The sequence below is a fragment of the Mastigoproctus giganteus genome, chromosome 9 (genome assembly GCF_048544385.1).
Source record: "Mastigoproctus giganteus isolate SK-2022 chromosome 9, ASM4854438v1, whole genome shotgun sequence".
NCBI lineage: Eukaryota > Metazoa > Arthropoda > Arachnida > Uropygi > Thelyphonidae > Mastigoproctus > Mastigoproctus giganteus.
Genome location: NC_143583.1, coordinates 127,677,575 through 127,694,523, shown reverse-complemented (window position 1 = coordinate 127,694,523; position 16,949 = coordinate 127,677,575). Strand labels below are relative to the sequence as shown.

General features: G+C 37.4%; 1 protein-coding gene across 3 annotated transcripts in view; it reads left to right on the top strand.

The window, feature by feature from the left end:
* LOC150080713 (rho guanine nucleotide exchange factor 17-like) overlaps positions 1 to 16,949 on the top strand; it is a 394,606-nt gene that overhangs the window by 168,297 nt on the left and 209,360 nt on the right. For all 3 annotated transcript variants that reach the window (XR_016547420.1, XM_090381790.1, XM_090381791.1), the window contains exon 5: positions 11,717 to 11,809. Coding sequence is in view for 2 of the 3 variants with exons in the window: in XM_090381790.1 (XP_090237916.1) it covers positions 11,717 to 11,809 (93 nt within the window). In the remaining variant the exon portion in view is untranslated. The remainder of the gene's footprint in view (positions 1 to 11,716; positions 11,810 to 16,949) is intronic.

Below are 16,949 nucleotides of genomic sequence, written 5' to 3'. Positions count from 1 at the left end.
AGGACTGATGTATCTGAAAAACTTGGAACAATTTCTGATGCATGTTTTTGGAATCTTTAAGTGTAATAAATGCACGATCTTTATATGATGAAAGATGCTTCTGTTTTGAAGCTGTTGACATGAAAAGAATTATTTTAACATAAGGAACTAATTGAATTTTTCTCATCTGTCAACATTTGAATTCTTTGCTGAAAAATTTATTAATCTATTTTGAAGTGTATTAAGATTAAAATTATTAAGAATTAAATTTAAATTGTCATCTCTCATTACAAATAAGTTTCCATTTATTCTCAATTACCAAGGCCTCCGTAGCCGAGTGGGCAGGAGCGGGAGTGCAGTAGCCCACGCTCTTTGAGTAGACCGGGGTTCAAGCCCCTGACTGCTGAATACGGTCGATCTGCCAACCCGCACTGGACCAGCGTGGCAGATTATGGTCCATTTCCCTCAGCATGAATTGTTGAGGAGGCTTCCACCCTGCAGTGGGTTGATAATGGCTGCACTTTACTTTTTACCAAGTAATTAAACATGACTTTAAACATTGTTTCCGGAATTTTTGTGAAATTTTTGTTGTAGTGTATGGGCTAAAATCCCCCATTCTTCTTACATGGCTGCCAGTCCTCAAAAAGTCCTCAATGTTTCATCGTTAGATTTGATCCCATGTCTTGACAAATAGCATTTATGCACTGTACACCCATCCATAATGCAGTGATCTAAATTGAAGAATATTAGAGCTTTTAAAGAATTCATGCATATATTAAGATAATGCCACACACGAAGTGTAGTCCTTAAAAAAATACCTGAAAGGGGTGGGGATAGTAAAAAAATTAATGAACATAAGAGAAATATTAATTTTCTTTAATAGAAATATTCTATTTAACAAAATTTTATATACAAATTAAAAATCAACTGTGTACAATAATTATTGAATTAACTTATAAATTATTGAAATAATTGATGTCACTGAAGAAGTAATTATACATAATTTCTGAAATCAATATAAATAACATTTAATGTTCTAATATTTGTTGACTAATCAAGGTATAGGCCTAAATGGATGTCAGATGAACTGATGAGACTCATGTCAGGGAAGAAAATTGCATGGGATGGATATAATTATCAGGCAACACAAAAACCTATGGTAGATATAGACTAGTCTGTAATCAAGTCACATAGGAGGTTAGGCAGGTTACGAGAAATCTTGGGCAAAAGATGCAAAGAGAAACAGCAAAGGCTGCTTTACTTATGTAAACACTAGAATGAAGGGAATTAATCAAATTGGTCCACTTGATATTGTTGGTTTGACTGATGATGATCCTACTCAGATTGGTGACAAACTGAATGAGTACTTTGCATCTTCATTCACACATGAGGAATTCTTTAGGGAAAGGGATATCACAAGTTTATCAAACTCTAACAGAGGACTAAATGATTTTGTAATAATTGAGAGGAAAGTAGAAGAGAAATCATTGAAGTTAAACATAAGAATGGCATCTGGGGTGGATGGGATCTATCCAATTATATTAAGGGAGGCAGCAAAGGAAGTAAGCAAACTCTTAGCCATAATTATGAGAGCATCCTTGGATTCAGGGAAAGTCCCCGCAGACTAGAGATGTGCGAATGTATCCTCAATCTACAAAGAGAGATCAAAGGGTGACATGAGTAATTACAGACATATTAGTTTAACTTCCGTTGTGAGGAAAATAATGGAGCCACTGGTTAAGGAAGGGCTGCAGGGTCATCTAGACAGGCTGCAATTATACTTCAGGCACAGCATGGGTTTATTAAGTTGATGTCACAGAAGAAGTAATTATACATATTTTATGAAATAAATTTAAATAACATTTTAAATGTTCTAATATTTGTTGAATAATCAAGGCAGTGGTGGGATTCAGCCGGTTCGCACCGGTTCGGCAGAACCGATACCTAATTTTTTGTTGAGTTCGGCGAACCGGTTGTTAAAATGGCACTTGTGATCAGGGTTCTCTCTAAGGTGGGCATCTGGTATTCTATGCCATTTATTAATTCAGCAAGAAATTTTCGTTTAATATCAATAAAATGAAGAAAATGTATGTTCTGACTGATGTTTATCAATGGTATAAGCATAGTGCTTTGTTTATAAAAATTTATGATATGACCACACGTGGACAGAACCAGTAAAAATATTCAAATATATTGGCACATATCCGCTCCTGCTCTATAATATATTAAAATAAAACATTTTTAAAATTTTTTTGCAGTAGCCCTTAAAAGGATGAAAAGGCAACAGAGTTTGACAGATTTTTTTCAATAAGAAACCAAAATCAGAATTTGTTGTATTAGAATTGGCCTTGGATTCAGTTACATCACCAACAATTTTCGTTGAACTAGTTGAATTAGAAAAACGAGATGCAGAGACAATACGTTCTTCAGTTATGGAAAGTTTAAATAATGTTGGGCTTACTAAGAACTACCTAGAAAAAAATTTAATAGGATTTTGGTCCAATGGTGCCAGCGTTATGCTTGGAAGAAAATCTTGAGTGAGCACTAGAATTGCAAAAGAGTTTCCAAACATAATAATATGGCACTGTTTAAATCATCGCCTCCATCTTGTTTTAGATGATTCGATAAAGGAAACAAAGCAAGTAAATCATTTTAAAATATTTATTGATAAGATATATACTATTTTTCATCAATCCAATAAAACCAAATTGAACTTTCCAAAATATTCGAACAACTTGGAATTGAAATTATAAAGATTGGTAGAGTTTTGGGACCAAGATGGGCTGCCTGTGGTTTAAGGTCAACCCTAGCTGTGTGGCCCGCTTATCCAGCGCTACATCACTATTTTTATTCAAATAAAAAGTACTTAGGTATGGCTGCCCGTCTTGAAAATATATATTTTATAACTGATTTGGCACTGATGATTGATATTTTAAACGAAATTTCTCTTCTTTCAAATGCACTGCAAGCAAGAAATATAGACATAATAAAGGCTGAAAAACTCGTGATAAGATCTACTAAAGCATTTCAAATGCTTGGAAAGGAAAAGGGTCCATACGAAAAAAAAGTTGATGAATTAATTACTTCAGAAACCTTCAAAAATATAAAATTTGTAGAAAATCATAGATTTGTCTCGGGCTTCCTTGGGAAAGACTTTTAGAAAACATCGTAACGAATTTGAAAAAAAAAAAGACTAATGGATTGTAAACATTTAAAAGCAAGTTGTAGCTAATTTCAAGATAGGAATAAATTACAATTTCTCAATTTTTTGGAGCCAGATTACTGGAATATTGAAGAAGTACTAGTTCCATGGAAAGCAGCTGAAGAACAATTGCTCGTATTTAATGACATTTTTAATTACCAAATTGATATTAATGATTATCGAGATTCCTTGGAAAACGTTTTAAAAAATTCCCAGAATTATGCAATTTCAGAATTATTCTGAAAGTGTTCAAAGAGCTAAAAATATTGTCAGAACAATTGCTGTAAGTTCAGCAGAAGCGGAAAGGGGTTTTTCAAAGATGAACATAATATGTTCAGAGAAGAGAAGTCGCCTAACTGTTTCTAATATATCAAACACAATGACTATTAGTCTAATCGATCTACCTGTAAAGGAATGGGATCCTACTCCTACAGTGGTTAAGGATAAATCACTCAGCCAATGATGCTCGGATAAAAGCGAAGAAAATTGCAAGCGAGGACACCAATCAAGAAACAACATGGAAATATCTTAAATAACAGTTTTATTGTTTTTTGTCAGGTATTATTTAATATTTTTTCATTAATATTTTAAAACTCTTTCTTATAACATAATCTAGTTTTGTGGACCTCTTTTATTGTTCTTATTTAAGTATCAACTGCATGAAATAATAAACTACCTTTCGGTATATAGTTTTTTTTATACTTAGAACGGTCATTAGTGCAGCGAACCGGTTGTTAAATTATTTGAATCCCACCACTGAATCAAGGTATACCTTTCTGACCATTTTGATTGGATACTACAATGTAGTCACAAAGGAACTGGATGCAAAAAATTATTTTGATATCATATACTTGGATTTCAGAAAAGCTTTTGATACTGTTGCACATAAAAGACTGCTGTAGAAATTGGAGCAATGTGGCATTAAGGGCAAGTTGCTGCTATGGATAAAGGGATGGTTGAATGCAAGAAAACAGAGTGGTAATCAATGGACATTGCTCTTCGTGGACTAATGTTAATAGTGGAATCCCTCAGGGTTCAATGTTGGACTCGTTGTTTTCTGGTTGGTTTGGTTTGTTTTTTTTTTTAGGAGCATTAGCAACTAAGGCCATATTGCTCCGGTGCGGTGGTCATTCCCTGACCTTTCCGCATCCTCCGTATTTGGTGGTGACGGGCTCGAACCCCAGTCTAATCAAGAAGCGTGTGCTATGCACTGCTGCTCCTTCCCACCTGGCTAGTTGTTTTCTGTATTTATCAATAATATTGAAGAGGGTGTATCAGGCTTAATGTCCAAGTTTCCAGATGATATAAAGGTTGGTAGGGTGGTTAATGATAGGAATGACGGTATGCTACTACAACAGGATCTAGAAAGTTAGGCATATGGGCTCAGACATAGCATTTGAATATTGAAATCCATCATATGGGTAGCAGTAACCCCAGAGTAATGTACCAACTGTGTGTTCCTCCACTCAGTGTAGTGGAAACTGAAAAAGACCTGGGGGTAATTGTACAGTCAGATATGGAGTTCTCTGAGCAATGCAGACAGGCAGCCAGGACAGCTCATGTGGTTTTGTCAGTGAAAATGCTAGCAGGGATAAGGAGGTGATTATCCTATTGTATAAGGCAATGGTTTGGTCACTTCTTAAGTACTGCATACAGGTCTAGAGACCTCATTTTAGGAAGGATGTGGAGCTGCTGGAACAATTACAGAGAAGGGCAACTAAATTGGTGAGAGGAACAAAGGGTGCTCTTACCAAGAAAGGCTTCAGTTCTGCAAATTGCAGCATCTGGAGGCTAGGCACCTGCGAAGTGATATAATTGAGGTGTTTAAAGCTTTGAATGGATTGAGTAAGCTCAGTGCTGATGGGATTCTTCCTCTTGCTCAGACTACGCATATGAGGGGGTACAAATTCAAATTGAAGGACGGTTGCAGAATAGATGTGCAGAAGTTTAGCCAGCAGGTGGTTGATTGCTGGAAAAAACTTCCATCTGTTGTTGTGGAAGTGGATAGTTTGAATAAATTCAAGGAAGAACTAGACAAACTATTGGAGGAATTGAAGAATATGTGAAATGGGAGGTGTCTATTTTTTTTTTTTCCCGCTGATGCTGTTTTAGCTTGCTTTCTTGCACCATTTGCCACTACTAATGCTAATTTGTCACGATTTTACCAAAGAATAGATAGCATAATACAGGCAAAAAGCTTCTGGACTAGCTCTACAATGCTACAGTCACTAAATGAAGTGCAATTTGCTGTTCAAATTGAAAGTTTCAACTTGCATATACACATACACAGATGTTTGTTAATCATGCAACACACTTTTCATTGCTATGTGCATTTGAAGTGTATTTATTTTATCTTGATTTCTGAATGTGAAAAAATATTAAATTTGGAATGTCACAGAAACATGACCACCACAAAGCCCAGCTTTATGTTGTTTATTATATTCATACATACAGAGTTGTTAAAATTAAAGTATCCCTATGTGTAGAGGGCTCTGGAACAAGTTCCAAGGCTCGTACTGAAGAGAAATTTAGACAACAGGTACAATAAAGAATGCACTCGCCATTTATTGGAAAAAAAAATTTGTTACAAAATTTGTCTCTATATGGTGCTGTGACAGTACAAATCACATGAACAGCGCTACAATTGTTCAATATGACCTCCATTTTGGTCAACAACAGTTTCCATCCGAAGAACAGCATTTTCTATAGCAGAACGTAACATATCAACTGGAATAGCCAGCACATGACGTCTAATGCTGTCCTTCAGATCTGCCAGAGTTTGACCTCCTTCCCGATATGCCTGGTTCTTCAAAAAACCCCACAACCAGAAGTCGCATGGGATGAGATCCAGTGATCGGGGTGGCCAAGATGTCTGGAAACAACAGCTGATGACCCGTTTGTCTGTAAAGTGTTACCTTAGCAATCTTTGGACACAACGGTGGATGTGGAGTGGCACACCATCTTGCATGAATATGGTATCCTGAAGGCACGCATGTTGTTGCAGCTGTGGTATTTCGAAAATCACCAACATTTCACAATATCGCTATCCAATGATGGAACAGGTGTGGGATCCAGTTGGTGTTACCTGTTCAAAAAAATATGGCCCAATCATGAATGTGGCCATAAATCCACACTTTTGGAGAATGCAACGGGATCTCTTGGATAACTCAAGGGTTTTTTGTTGCCCAAATGCAACAATTGTGCGTATTCACTTGTCCATTTAAGCAGAAGTGGGCTTCATCACTCCAAAGGATGTTCCATGGCCAAGTGATATCCACTGTCATCCGTACCAGAAACTGAAGTGGTATGTGAAACGAATATCTGCATCACCATGCTTTAGCTGCTGTAGCATGTGCACCTTGTAAGTATAGTACTGCAACACATGATGCATTACCAGCTTTACAATGGAATATGGCATGTCCACTCACTAGAAACATCTGGCACACTTGTGCTACCACATGGAGATTGACTTGATGAATCCACGACAGCCATAGCCACATCTTCAACACGAGAGGAGGCCACTTGTTTTTGACCTCTACCTTGTTGCTTCAAATTTTGCAAATATTTTGCGGACAGCACAAACAGTCATAGGTCCATGCCTTCTGATGCCAGAATTCTCTGATAGCTGCTGGCAGCTGCATTTTTGCTGTTCTGATAGTACAGCTTCACTGATAGCACCTTTTCCTGCACGTTGTTGGCATTGTTGCTGTAGTGGAGGCAAACATCTACTGTATGAATTTGAAGAGACTGCTTTACTTTTATCCAGCATAGTAGAACTGAGTAGTGGCACTGTGGCAATAACTTACGATTATGCAAATAATGTAAGTTATTCGCATAATCATAACTAAGATAGTTATTCGCCGTACAGTGACAAATTTTGTAACTAATTTTTTTTTCCAATAAATGGTGAGCACATTCTTTATTGAACCTGTTTTCCAACTTTCTCTTCAGTACAAGCTTTAGAACTGACTCCAGAGCCCTGTACCTAGGTATACTTTAATTTTAACAACCCTGTACTTGTACACATATAGCAATCACCTGAAATATGAGTGTGTAATGCAGTAGTTTGGTCCTTGAGGTTGTCTCAGATATGCCAGACAAGCTGTACTTGCTACCTGAGAGTCTAAAACACTGATAGAACTGATATTCGGGTGACCCTCTAGTCAAGTGGACCCAACTTCAGCGAAGTGTGGACTGTCTGTGACAGCCAAATCCTCTGCTTGCACCTTCACGACGGTGGGATTGCTAGTAATCCTGGTATAACACCCCATGCACAAGCACACTGTGGGTGATCATCCAGGTGTGAACCAACTTATGCATGGGTCGAGGTGTGGCACCCACATGGAGGAATGCTGCTCCTCTGTGTTACCAGGCAATACTAGGTTGACTCTCATCAACCGGTGCAATTCCACCACTTTACTTATTGGAGGCTTGAAGTGGTGGAACCAATGTTTAGTCTCCTGAGCTAAGTTCCTGTCAACCCGTCCCCATCTCTTCCATCATGCAGTATGACTGATGACTTTGAGGTTATGATGGACATCGTGGCGAGATTCAATCTTCCTTACATTTCAAGGGTACAGCTCTAAAACGGTGTTCGCAGGCCGGCCGCTAGTTAGTACACCAGACCGAACCTTTTGGTAACTCTTTGGGAGGCTTCTAGATCAGTTAGTGTATAAGCATCATCATTCTTCTTTTTCTTAGTAATTCCCTTCTACTTCTCTCTCTCTCTCTCTCTCTCTCTCTCTCTCTCTCTCTCTCTCTCTCTCTCTCTCTCTCTCTCTCTCTCTCTCTCTCTCAGGGTAATTCAGAATTTTTTTTTTTGGCTGGTGCAGCATAAGCCTCAGGCTTTTTTGCATCATATGGCTAATAATAGTAAATAATAATCTTGCTACCTCTACTCTGGCAGATAGTGATTGGAGGGCATCCGAGTAGTCTGTATGCGGGGGGCATTGTCGAGGCCACGTTATGTCAAGGATCTGGGTATTTCTTACCCAGATCCTTGACATAAAATTCTTACCATGCATGTATCCCATATCCAAAAATTTCATTACTTCACACAGCATGTCCCCCCCCACATTTTCTTACTATTGAATGCACCATGAATTGTCAAACTAATAGAGTAAGCTTATCTGCAAAAAGATCTAAACCTCTCAAACACTTCCTAGTTCATTTCACAAATGTTTGTGGTCTCAATTCTAATCTCAGTGATGTCCATTTCCACTTGCAGTCTGCCAAACTCCATGTACCTTTTCTAAGAGAATCTCAGTTATCGATTGATTCAACTACTGCTCATTTCAGTTACCCAAATTATTCGCTGTATGATTCCTTTCACCTCAAAGGTGGTACTTGTGCATATGTCTATTCCGATATTCTCTGTCAGAGACTTGGTAATTTGGAATCTCCTCTTTTCTGGCTTAAAATCTCTCTACCTCATTCTGTCAAATTCATCTGTTTTCTCTACTGTTCTCCCAACTCCGCTAATCACTTGGAGCACTTTGACTTCCTCTCTTTGCAACTTGACTTTCTCCAGTCCAACTGCCAACTGGGCTAGCTGGGTGGGTAAAGTGCCTGCCTGGCAACCCAAAGGTCATGGATTGGAATCCCGCCTCGGGTTTGGATCAGAGTACTGCAAAAATGTTGGAGGTGCATTATGGCCATAGAAGCCGATGCGCCAACAGCTAACTTAAAAAAAAAAAAAAAAAAAACAGTCCAACTTTCCTAACAGTGAGGTAATTTTCCTTGGCGATTTTAATGTTCACAACTCCAGTTACTCCAGCTGGCTTCTGTTTTCTAGTCGTGGCTTTTGCAATTACTAATGACCTTGTGCAGATTGTTTGTTTACCAATAAGAATACCAGACAATCCTAACCATACATGCAACATGCTTGATCTTTCTCTCACAAACAACCCTTCTAAGTACATGGTTGAAGTGAGTGGTCCTTTAGGCACCTCAGATCACAACTTGGTGATTGTTTCTTCTCCAATGGAGAAGAAACAATCTTAACTTTATCTCATGGCTATTGCAACCTCTTGTTGCTTGGCATTACAAGAATGCAAAATGGGATGATTTCTTTTCTTCTTTCCTTGGTCTGACTACTGTTTCAAAACTTCTGATGTCAATGTTTGCTCAGATTGTGTCAGTGAAATTATTCTTGTAGGAATGGAATCCTTTATCCCACATTTCACTTTAAAATCTTGTCCTTTATCTAAACCTTGGTTTTCCAAGAAATGTGCTAAGACCGTTCAGGAGAAGAATGTTGCATATCGTAATTGGCTTGTTTCTAATTCTTCAGTTTCATTTTCTGCCTACACCAAAGCTCACAACTATTGTAAAGCAGTTATTAATCAGTCCAAACTAGATTTCAAACAGGCTAAGAATAGAAAACTTGCTTCTTGCCCTAATGGTAGCCGAATATTCTGGTCACTTGCCAAAGCTATTGGCCGAAAATTTTGCCCATCTCTGCTCTCACCTCTGTCAAGACCAGATGGTTCTGTTGTCACTTCAGCCTAGGATAAAGCTGACCTTCATTCCATTTTTCTTCCAACTCATGTATTAATGATCTTGGTAAAACACCTCCCACCATTCCCAACAAATGGTCTTCGATCAAAAAGATGTCAGAAGGATTTTGATGAATCTTGATGCTCAGAAAGCTTCAGGTCCTCATGGTATTTCTCCACCTGTTCTCAAAACCTGTGCTCCTGAACTTACTCCTGTTCTTTGCCACCTTTTTTCACTTTCTTATTCCAAAGGTGTTTTTCCCTTCTGCTTGGAAATTTGCTCATATCCAACCCGTTCCTAAAAAGGGTGACAAATACCTTCCATCCAATTATCATCCCATTGCAATTACTTCTACTCTTGGGCGCCTCCGTAGCCAGGTGGGAAGGAGCAGCAGTGCGTAGCACACGCTGCTTGATTAGACCGGGGTTCGAGCCCGTCACCACCAAATACAGAGGACGCGGAAAGGTCAGGAAATGACCACCGCTTATTCCCAGAGCAATATGGCCTTAGTTGCTAATGCTCCTAAAAACCAAATAACAACAACAACAACAACTTCTACTCTTTCTAAAGTAATGGAGAAATCAATTAACCACCAACTCTTAAACTACCTAGAAACCTTCCATCTGATCAATGATCGCCCATATGGATTCCATCAGTGTCAATCCATTGATGATATTATGGCTTATGTTACCCATTTATTAGAAGACAAAATGCACAAGGCATAATTTCTTATGGGTTTTGATAATTAACTATATAATATCGGTATAGATACACCTTAGTTTACCCATAAATTTGAACTACGTATGTAGTGTAAAAGGAATTGTTTTAATTGTATCTCATATTGAGGGTGTCTTCACAATGAGATAGCTGGTATTGCACTGTTTCAAATAAATAACGTTTCTCTAGTAGAGAAGACTACTGTTATTTATTTTTAGAGGATACGACCACCCAGATGATCATTTCGAAGCTAGTGGGCTTCATCATCAGTGGGTGGGCAGGTACCTTGGTAATGCAACAAGCCATCACAGTTGCGAAATTATTTCCACAATATGAGAGATGACAAATGGTGTAGATAATAATAGTGTATTAGAAGACGAAGTGCACAAGGCATAATACAAGCTATCTCGTGAAGGCATCCACAATGTGAGATGCAATTAAAACGATGGCTTTTACACTCCGTACATAGTTCAAATTTATGGGTAAACTGTGGTGTATCTACACCGATATTATATAGTTAATTATCAAAACCCATAAGAAATTATGCCTTGTGTGCATTTCATCTTCTAATACATTATTACCTACACCATTTGGCATCCCTCATATTGTGGGGCGCCTCCATAGCCAGGTGGGCAGGAGCAGCAGTGCGTAGCACATGCTTCTTGGTTAGACCTGGGTTCGAGCCTGTGACCACCAAATACGGAGGATGCAGAAAGGTCAGGGAATGACCACCGCGTATCCCTGCAGCACCACATATCTCATTAAATTTGTTCTCATTTGGTGTTCACCAAATGAGAACAAATTTAATGAGAAAATTCTTTAATGAAAAAATATTTGTTCTCATTTGGTGAATGCCAAATGAGAACATATATAAATTCATTAAATATTTGTTTTGGTTTCAGGGAATTAGACAAAGAGCAATTGTTAAGAATGGAATCATTTGATAATATCTTAAATCAGAAACTCTTTCTGATTTTGCAAACAGAACGTTTTCACAGAGTTCTGTAATGTACCAATATGCTTTGGTTTTGTAAAGTGAAAAAATTCAGTAATTTAATATATATTTTTTTCATTATTGAATAGTGTGCTTAATTAAAATGATGTAATAATAGTATGTTAATCAAAATCATTAATTAAGTTTATCAGTTGCTTGAATACATTTTCTGTTGTTGTGTCTGTAGTTTTGTCTTTATCATACAACTTCCATACAAACTTTATACTTTATCATACAAACTTATGAACTTTTTCGTAGAAAGTTAAATTTCATTTAATTTTCCTACTATAACTTTTAGTGAAACACACTTTAAATTATGTTTTTAGCACATGTCAAGAGAACATAAAGGAAAACTGACTCTTGATGCACTTTTGATAATGCCAGTACAGAGGATACCACGTTACGAGTTACTTATTAAGGTATTTTTTACTGCAAATACGAATTATTTTTATTGTGATTATTTAAGAAAGTGTTTATTTGTCTTTTGATATATATATATATATAAAAAATAGACATTTTCATATGGCGATGATTATTCAAATCATTATTACTTTGAATCAGTATACTCTAGGTATAATTCTTATTATAATACTGTAGGATTGCAGGGGTATATTTCAACACAGTAGTTGAAATAAAATAAAATGCATATGCAGTGTAATACTATGCATAAGAATACCTATAGGAGTACTTCGCTCTGCTTAATTTTGTGGGAGCAAAATGATAACAGTTATGTGTTTAAATGGAAGTTGTACTTCCATACACTACTTGTCTGTTCACTTAAACAAAATACATTATTCACAGTTTGACATTTGCTGAAACAGCTTTGAAGCAGTTGTCTTGTCAGTGTCTCAGATTTTTAAATATATAGCGGGTTATCTTTCTGGTGATGCTGTACAGTTTAAAAAGATGTTGGCAAACTTAGGCAGAACTGCCGATAACAGTATTGTCTTTATTTCAACATAAGCCCAATTTTTAATGGCAAGTACTTGGCCTTGCTCTTAAATGGAATCAGAATGATCCCATGATCAAAATTCAGATGCAGTAAAGAGCAGAAATTTTATTTGATAATTCTTATTGTTTTTTTGTTTTTTTTTAAGGATACGTAACTTAAAAATCATGCCTGTAAAGATAGCTAGAAAGTAGCAGAATGATTAATGACAGGAATCAGGGTAAGCTACTATAACAAGATCTAGATATGTTAGGCAGATGGACTGAGAAGTGGCAGTTGAAGTTTGACAGATGCAAGGTACTGCATATGGGTAGCAGTAATGGGCTGACATCCGGTGAGTATGGGCTTGGCACACCCAGGGTCTCAAGCTGGATATCATTATTCTTCTCTTTCTTGGTGATTCCCTTCTATTTCTTAGTCTTGTTCGCTTACTCTCTCTCTCTCTCTCTCTCTCTCTCTCTGAGGGTAACTCAAATTTTTTTTTTTTTTTTTTTTGGCTCAGCAAAAGCCTCAGGCTTCCTTGCACCATACGGCTAATGATAATAATAATAATATACCACGCTTAGGATAGTGAGAAACAAAAATACTTTGGGGGTAATTGTGCAGTCAGTATGAAGTTTTCTGAGCAATTTTTCCAGGTGCATTTTAGCCACAGTAGCTCTTGTTCCAAGAATTCTTAAATCAATTAGTTAATCAAGCAATCTAAGCAGTGCAGATAAGTTGCTAGGACAGTTCCTGTAGTTTTATCAATGATATACAGGAATTTTGTAAGCAGGGATAAGGAGATAATTATCCTATTGTACAATGCAATGACTAGACCACATCATGTTTGCATACAGGTCTGGAAGTCTCTAGGAAGGATATGGATCTGTTTTAATGGGTACAGGAAAGAGAAACAAGATTAGTGAGGGAGAACAAAAGGGGGTGCTCTTACCCTTTTGTTCCCCCTCACCAAACTTGAAAGAAAGATTTAATTTCTGCAAATTGTGGCATCTAAAAATTCCTCAAATCATTCAGAACTTTTTAAGATTATGCACCTTTCAAGTCCGATATCGAAAAGTACTATCAGTATCTCACACTCAAGAAGAGGGTGTCTTGCAGGGTTCCATACCGAGTGCCACCCTATTTGCAATTTGGGTCAACAACATATTGGAAGATCTTCCAAAAACCATTCAAATATACATTTGTGCAGATGACCTCACCATATCCTGCCAGTCACAAAGTATGAATATTGTTGAAAGACAGTTACAGATTGCTCTTTCCAGAATAGAATCTTGGACCTTACATAATAGATACTGTCTTGTTGAGCAGAAATCTACCACTACTCACTTCTGCAAATTATGGTCACTTCATCCTGATCCTGAACTAAAGATTAATAACTTTTCAATTCCTTTTGCTCACACTGTCCTTATTCTTGTTCTGGTACTGGATAGGAAACTGAACTTTTAAGCCCATGTGGCCTATTTTTGAACTATTTGTTTGATGAAGTTAAATATCCTCCAGTGTGTGTCATCCATGTCATGGAGTGCTGATCGACATACCCTGATCCATCTTTATAGAGCTCTCACCAGGTCTCACTTGGACTGTGGCTCTCCAGTGTATGACTCTGTAAGGAAAAGTACTACTTTAGAGCAACTGAACACGATCCAGCACAGTGCTCTGAGAGTTTCTCTAGGGGCTTTCAGAACCTCCCTAGTTCAGAACCTTGACATTGAAGCCCACGAACCTCCCTTACATCTTTGGAGTAAAACATTACTTTTGATGTATGTCGCAAAAATCCGCAGTCCTCCCTCTCACCCTATTGTTGGAGATGCCTGTGCAATACCAAATGGGAGTCATTTTACAACAGCAAACCAAATGAAAACTGTCCTGCTGCACTTAGACTTGAAGAACTGACTCAAACATTGAATATAGAAATCGGCAATATATATATCAGAACATGACACCACCTGATCCACCATGGACAAATATCCCTGCAATTTACAATGGCTGTTTCCAACAGTGGGGAAAGAACACCTTGTCTCCCTTCAATACCGAATAATTACATGAAACTCACTCTGCTTCTAATTCGCAGGCCTGCAAGATCCAAAAACTGAGACCAAAGTAGGTGCTGCAGCAATCTTTCTATCATTCACAACTTCTGTCTCACTACTTGCAGAATGCAATATCTTCACTGCTGAGCTTTATGCTATAAACTTGGCTCTGGATCACATTACTGAACTTCTAATTACACCTGCTTTAATATACACTGACTTATCAGTGCCGTCACTGCCATAAGTAATAATAACAACTCTTCCCACCCTGTAATAAAACAAATCCATTTTAAATTACTTGCTTTTAATGAGTCAAACCAAAGTGCGATTTCAGGATGTTGTGGAATAACAGGAATAAAAGAGCAGATTTTGCAACCAAATAACCAGATACTACTCTTTTGCAGACTTTTCAAACTCCATATACTGATTATAAACATTATCCGCAAAGCATGGTACATTAGCTGGTCACTAATCTGGAGAGGTTATTCAGGAAACAAACTATACCAAATAAAACCAGAACCAAAGCTGTGGCTCTCCAGCTTCCAGAAAAGCAGACGAAAAGAAAAAAATTTTAGGAAGGCTAAGGATTGGGCATGCTCACCTCACTCACCTGTATCTATTAACTAATGACAGCACCTGCCAATGTACATCATGTCAAGTACAACTGACCATTTGCTAGTGGACTGTCCCCACTTTCAAAACATCTGCTTAGACATCTTTAAATCAATTGCTAATATGCAGTCATCAATAAATTTATTGCAGATTTTGGGAGATGGTCATAATAAAAAAGAACTGTTTACTTTCCTAAATCATATAGGAATATACCATAAAATATAACAGGTATTACAATGAAGTTAATATTTCATATTCACTATTATAAAGACACAATATGGCCTTAGCAGCCGATGTGTCATTAAACCCAACAACAATAACAACAACATATAAATTATATATTCAGGGTGGTGCCTCCATAGCCAGGTGGGCAGGAGCAGCAGTGCGTAGCACAGGCTTGTTGATTAGACCGGTGTTCGAGCCCATGACCACCAAATACGGAGGATGCGGAAAGGTCAGGGAATGACCACCGCATGTCCCTGAAGCAATATGGCCTTAGTTGCTAATGCTCCTAAAAACCAAAATAACAAACATAACAAACAACATATATTCTGCTTCAATATTCATTATTTAATAACAAGTAATGTATACACAGTGGAAAATCTTAGCGGTATATCACTTCAATTCAACAAGCAAAATCACAGTGAAGTAGAAACTCAATGGCTGGTCATCATCACATGCCACTGCACATTTTACACAGCTGAAAGTCTCGTAACTTAGCTTGTGCTATGGACTCAGGCAAGAACGAGCTGTGCCATCTTCCTAAGCGGATTAGTTCCTCCTCGAAATTCATTCATAAATAGAATAAATAAATGACTCCTGCACAATTTCTTAGAAAAGTACTGTGAACAGTGTTTCTCAAAACTTTTTGACCAAGAAAGTACAGCCATGTAAAAAAAGGTTGGAGTCCACCTGGACCTCACACGAGTATTGAAGGAATAAATTTTAGAGAGACAAGCATTATGCACACATCAACGAAAGTTCAGTAACATATTCATATTCAAAAAAATATGACATATTTAAAATTTTTCTTCATACGTGTATGTAAGTTTCAGGTTTGAGCTGCGCCCCTTGAATGTTGGTTCCCGAGTGCAGTGCACCTCTGCCACTCTCGGGATGGCCTATCCCTGGCTAGACTAAATGATGATGACATCCTTACCCTTGCTTAGATAACACACATGAGTGGACATAAATATAAATTAGAGGAAGATCATTGCCAGACAGATGTGTGGAAATTTGCTTTCAGCCCTCATGTAGTTGATTGTTGGAACAAACTTCCACCTAGCATTTTAGAAGTGGGCAATTTGAATAAATTTAAGGGAAAACTAGACAAATTATTAAGAAGGATGGACAGGCGATGTGGGCAGGTTTTTTTTTTTTGTTAATATAGTATAAGTCTGCTTTCTTGCATTATTTGTCACTGCTAATGCTAATACTACAAGGGTTATCCCAAAAGTAATGCAAAAATGTAGTTAATTTAAAATTAATTTATTTTATAACATAATTTACATTAAAAACTTTCAATATAGTCTCCATTATGCTCTATGACTGCTTCCCAATGTTTGGGTAGTTTTTGAATGCTGTTTAACTGTTTGCCGAAGTTAAGTTGTCTGACGTGTTGAGTCATAGCTGCATTCAACACTACTAAAGACAGAAATCTCTGTCCATACAACAGTTGGTAAAAGTATTCACCTTATAGTGCAAGGAAGCCACAGGCTTTTGATGTATTGGCAAAAAAAAAAAAAAAAAAATCAAAAATCAAAATAGATAAGCAAATGAAAATTATATGCTTTCCTCCTCGCAGAGGTAACTATCCAGTTGACCTTTTGATTTATTGAAACTGTCAGCCTCAACTACCTGCAAGGGCAACTTGTTCCAGCAATCAATAACTTTCTAGGTAAAAGAAAACTTCCCACAATGTAATCTAAACTTCAGCCCCTGTAATTTAAATTTATGATCCCTAGT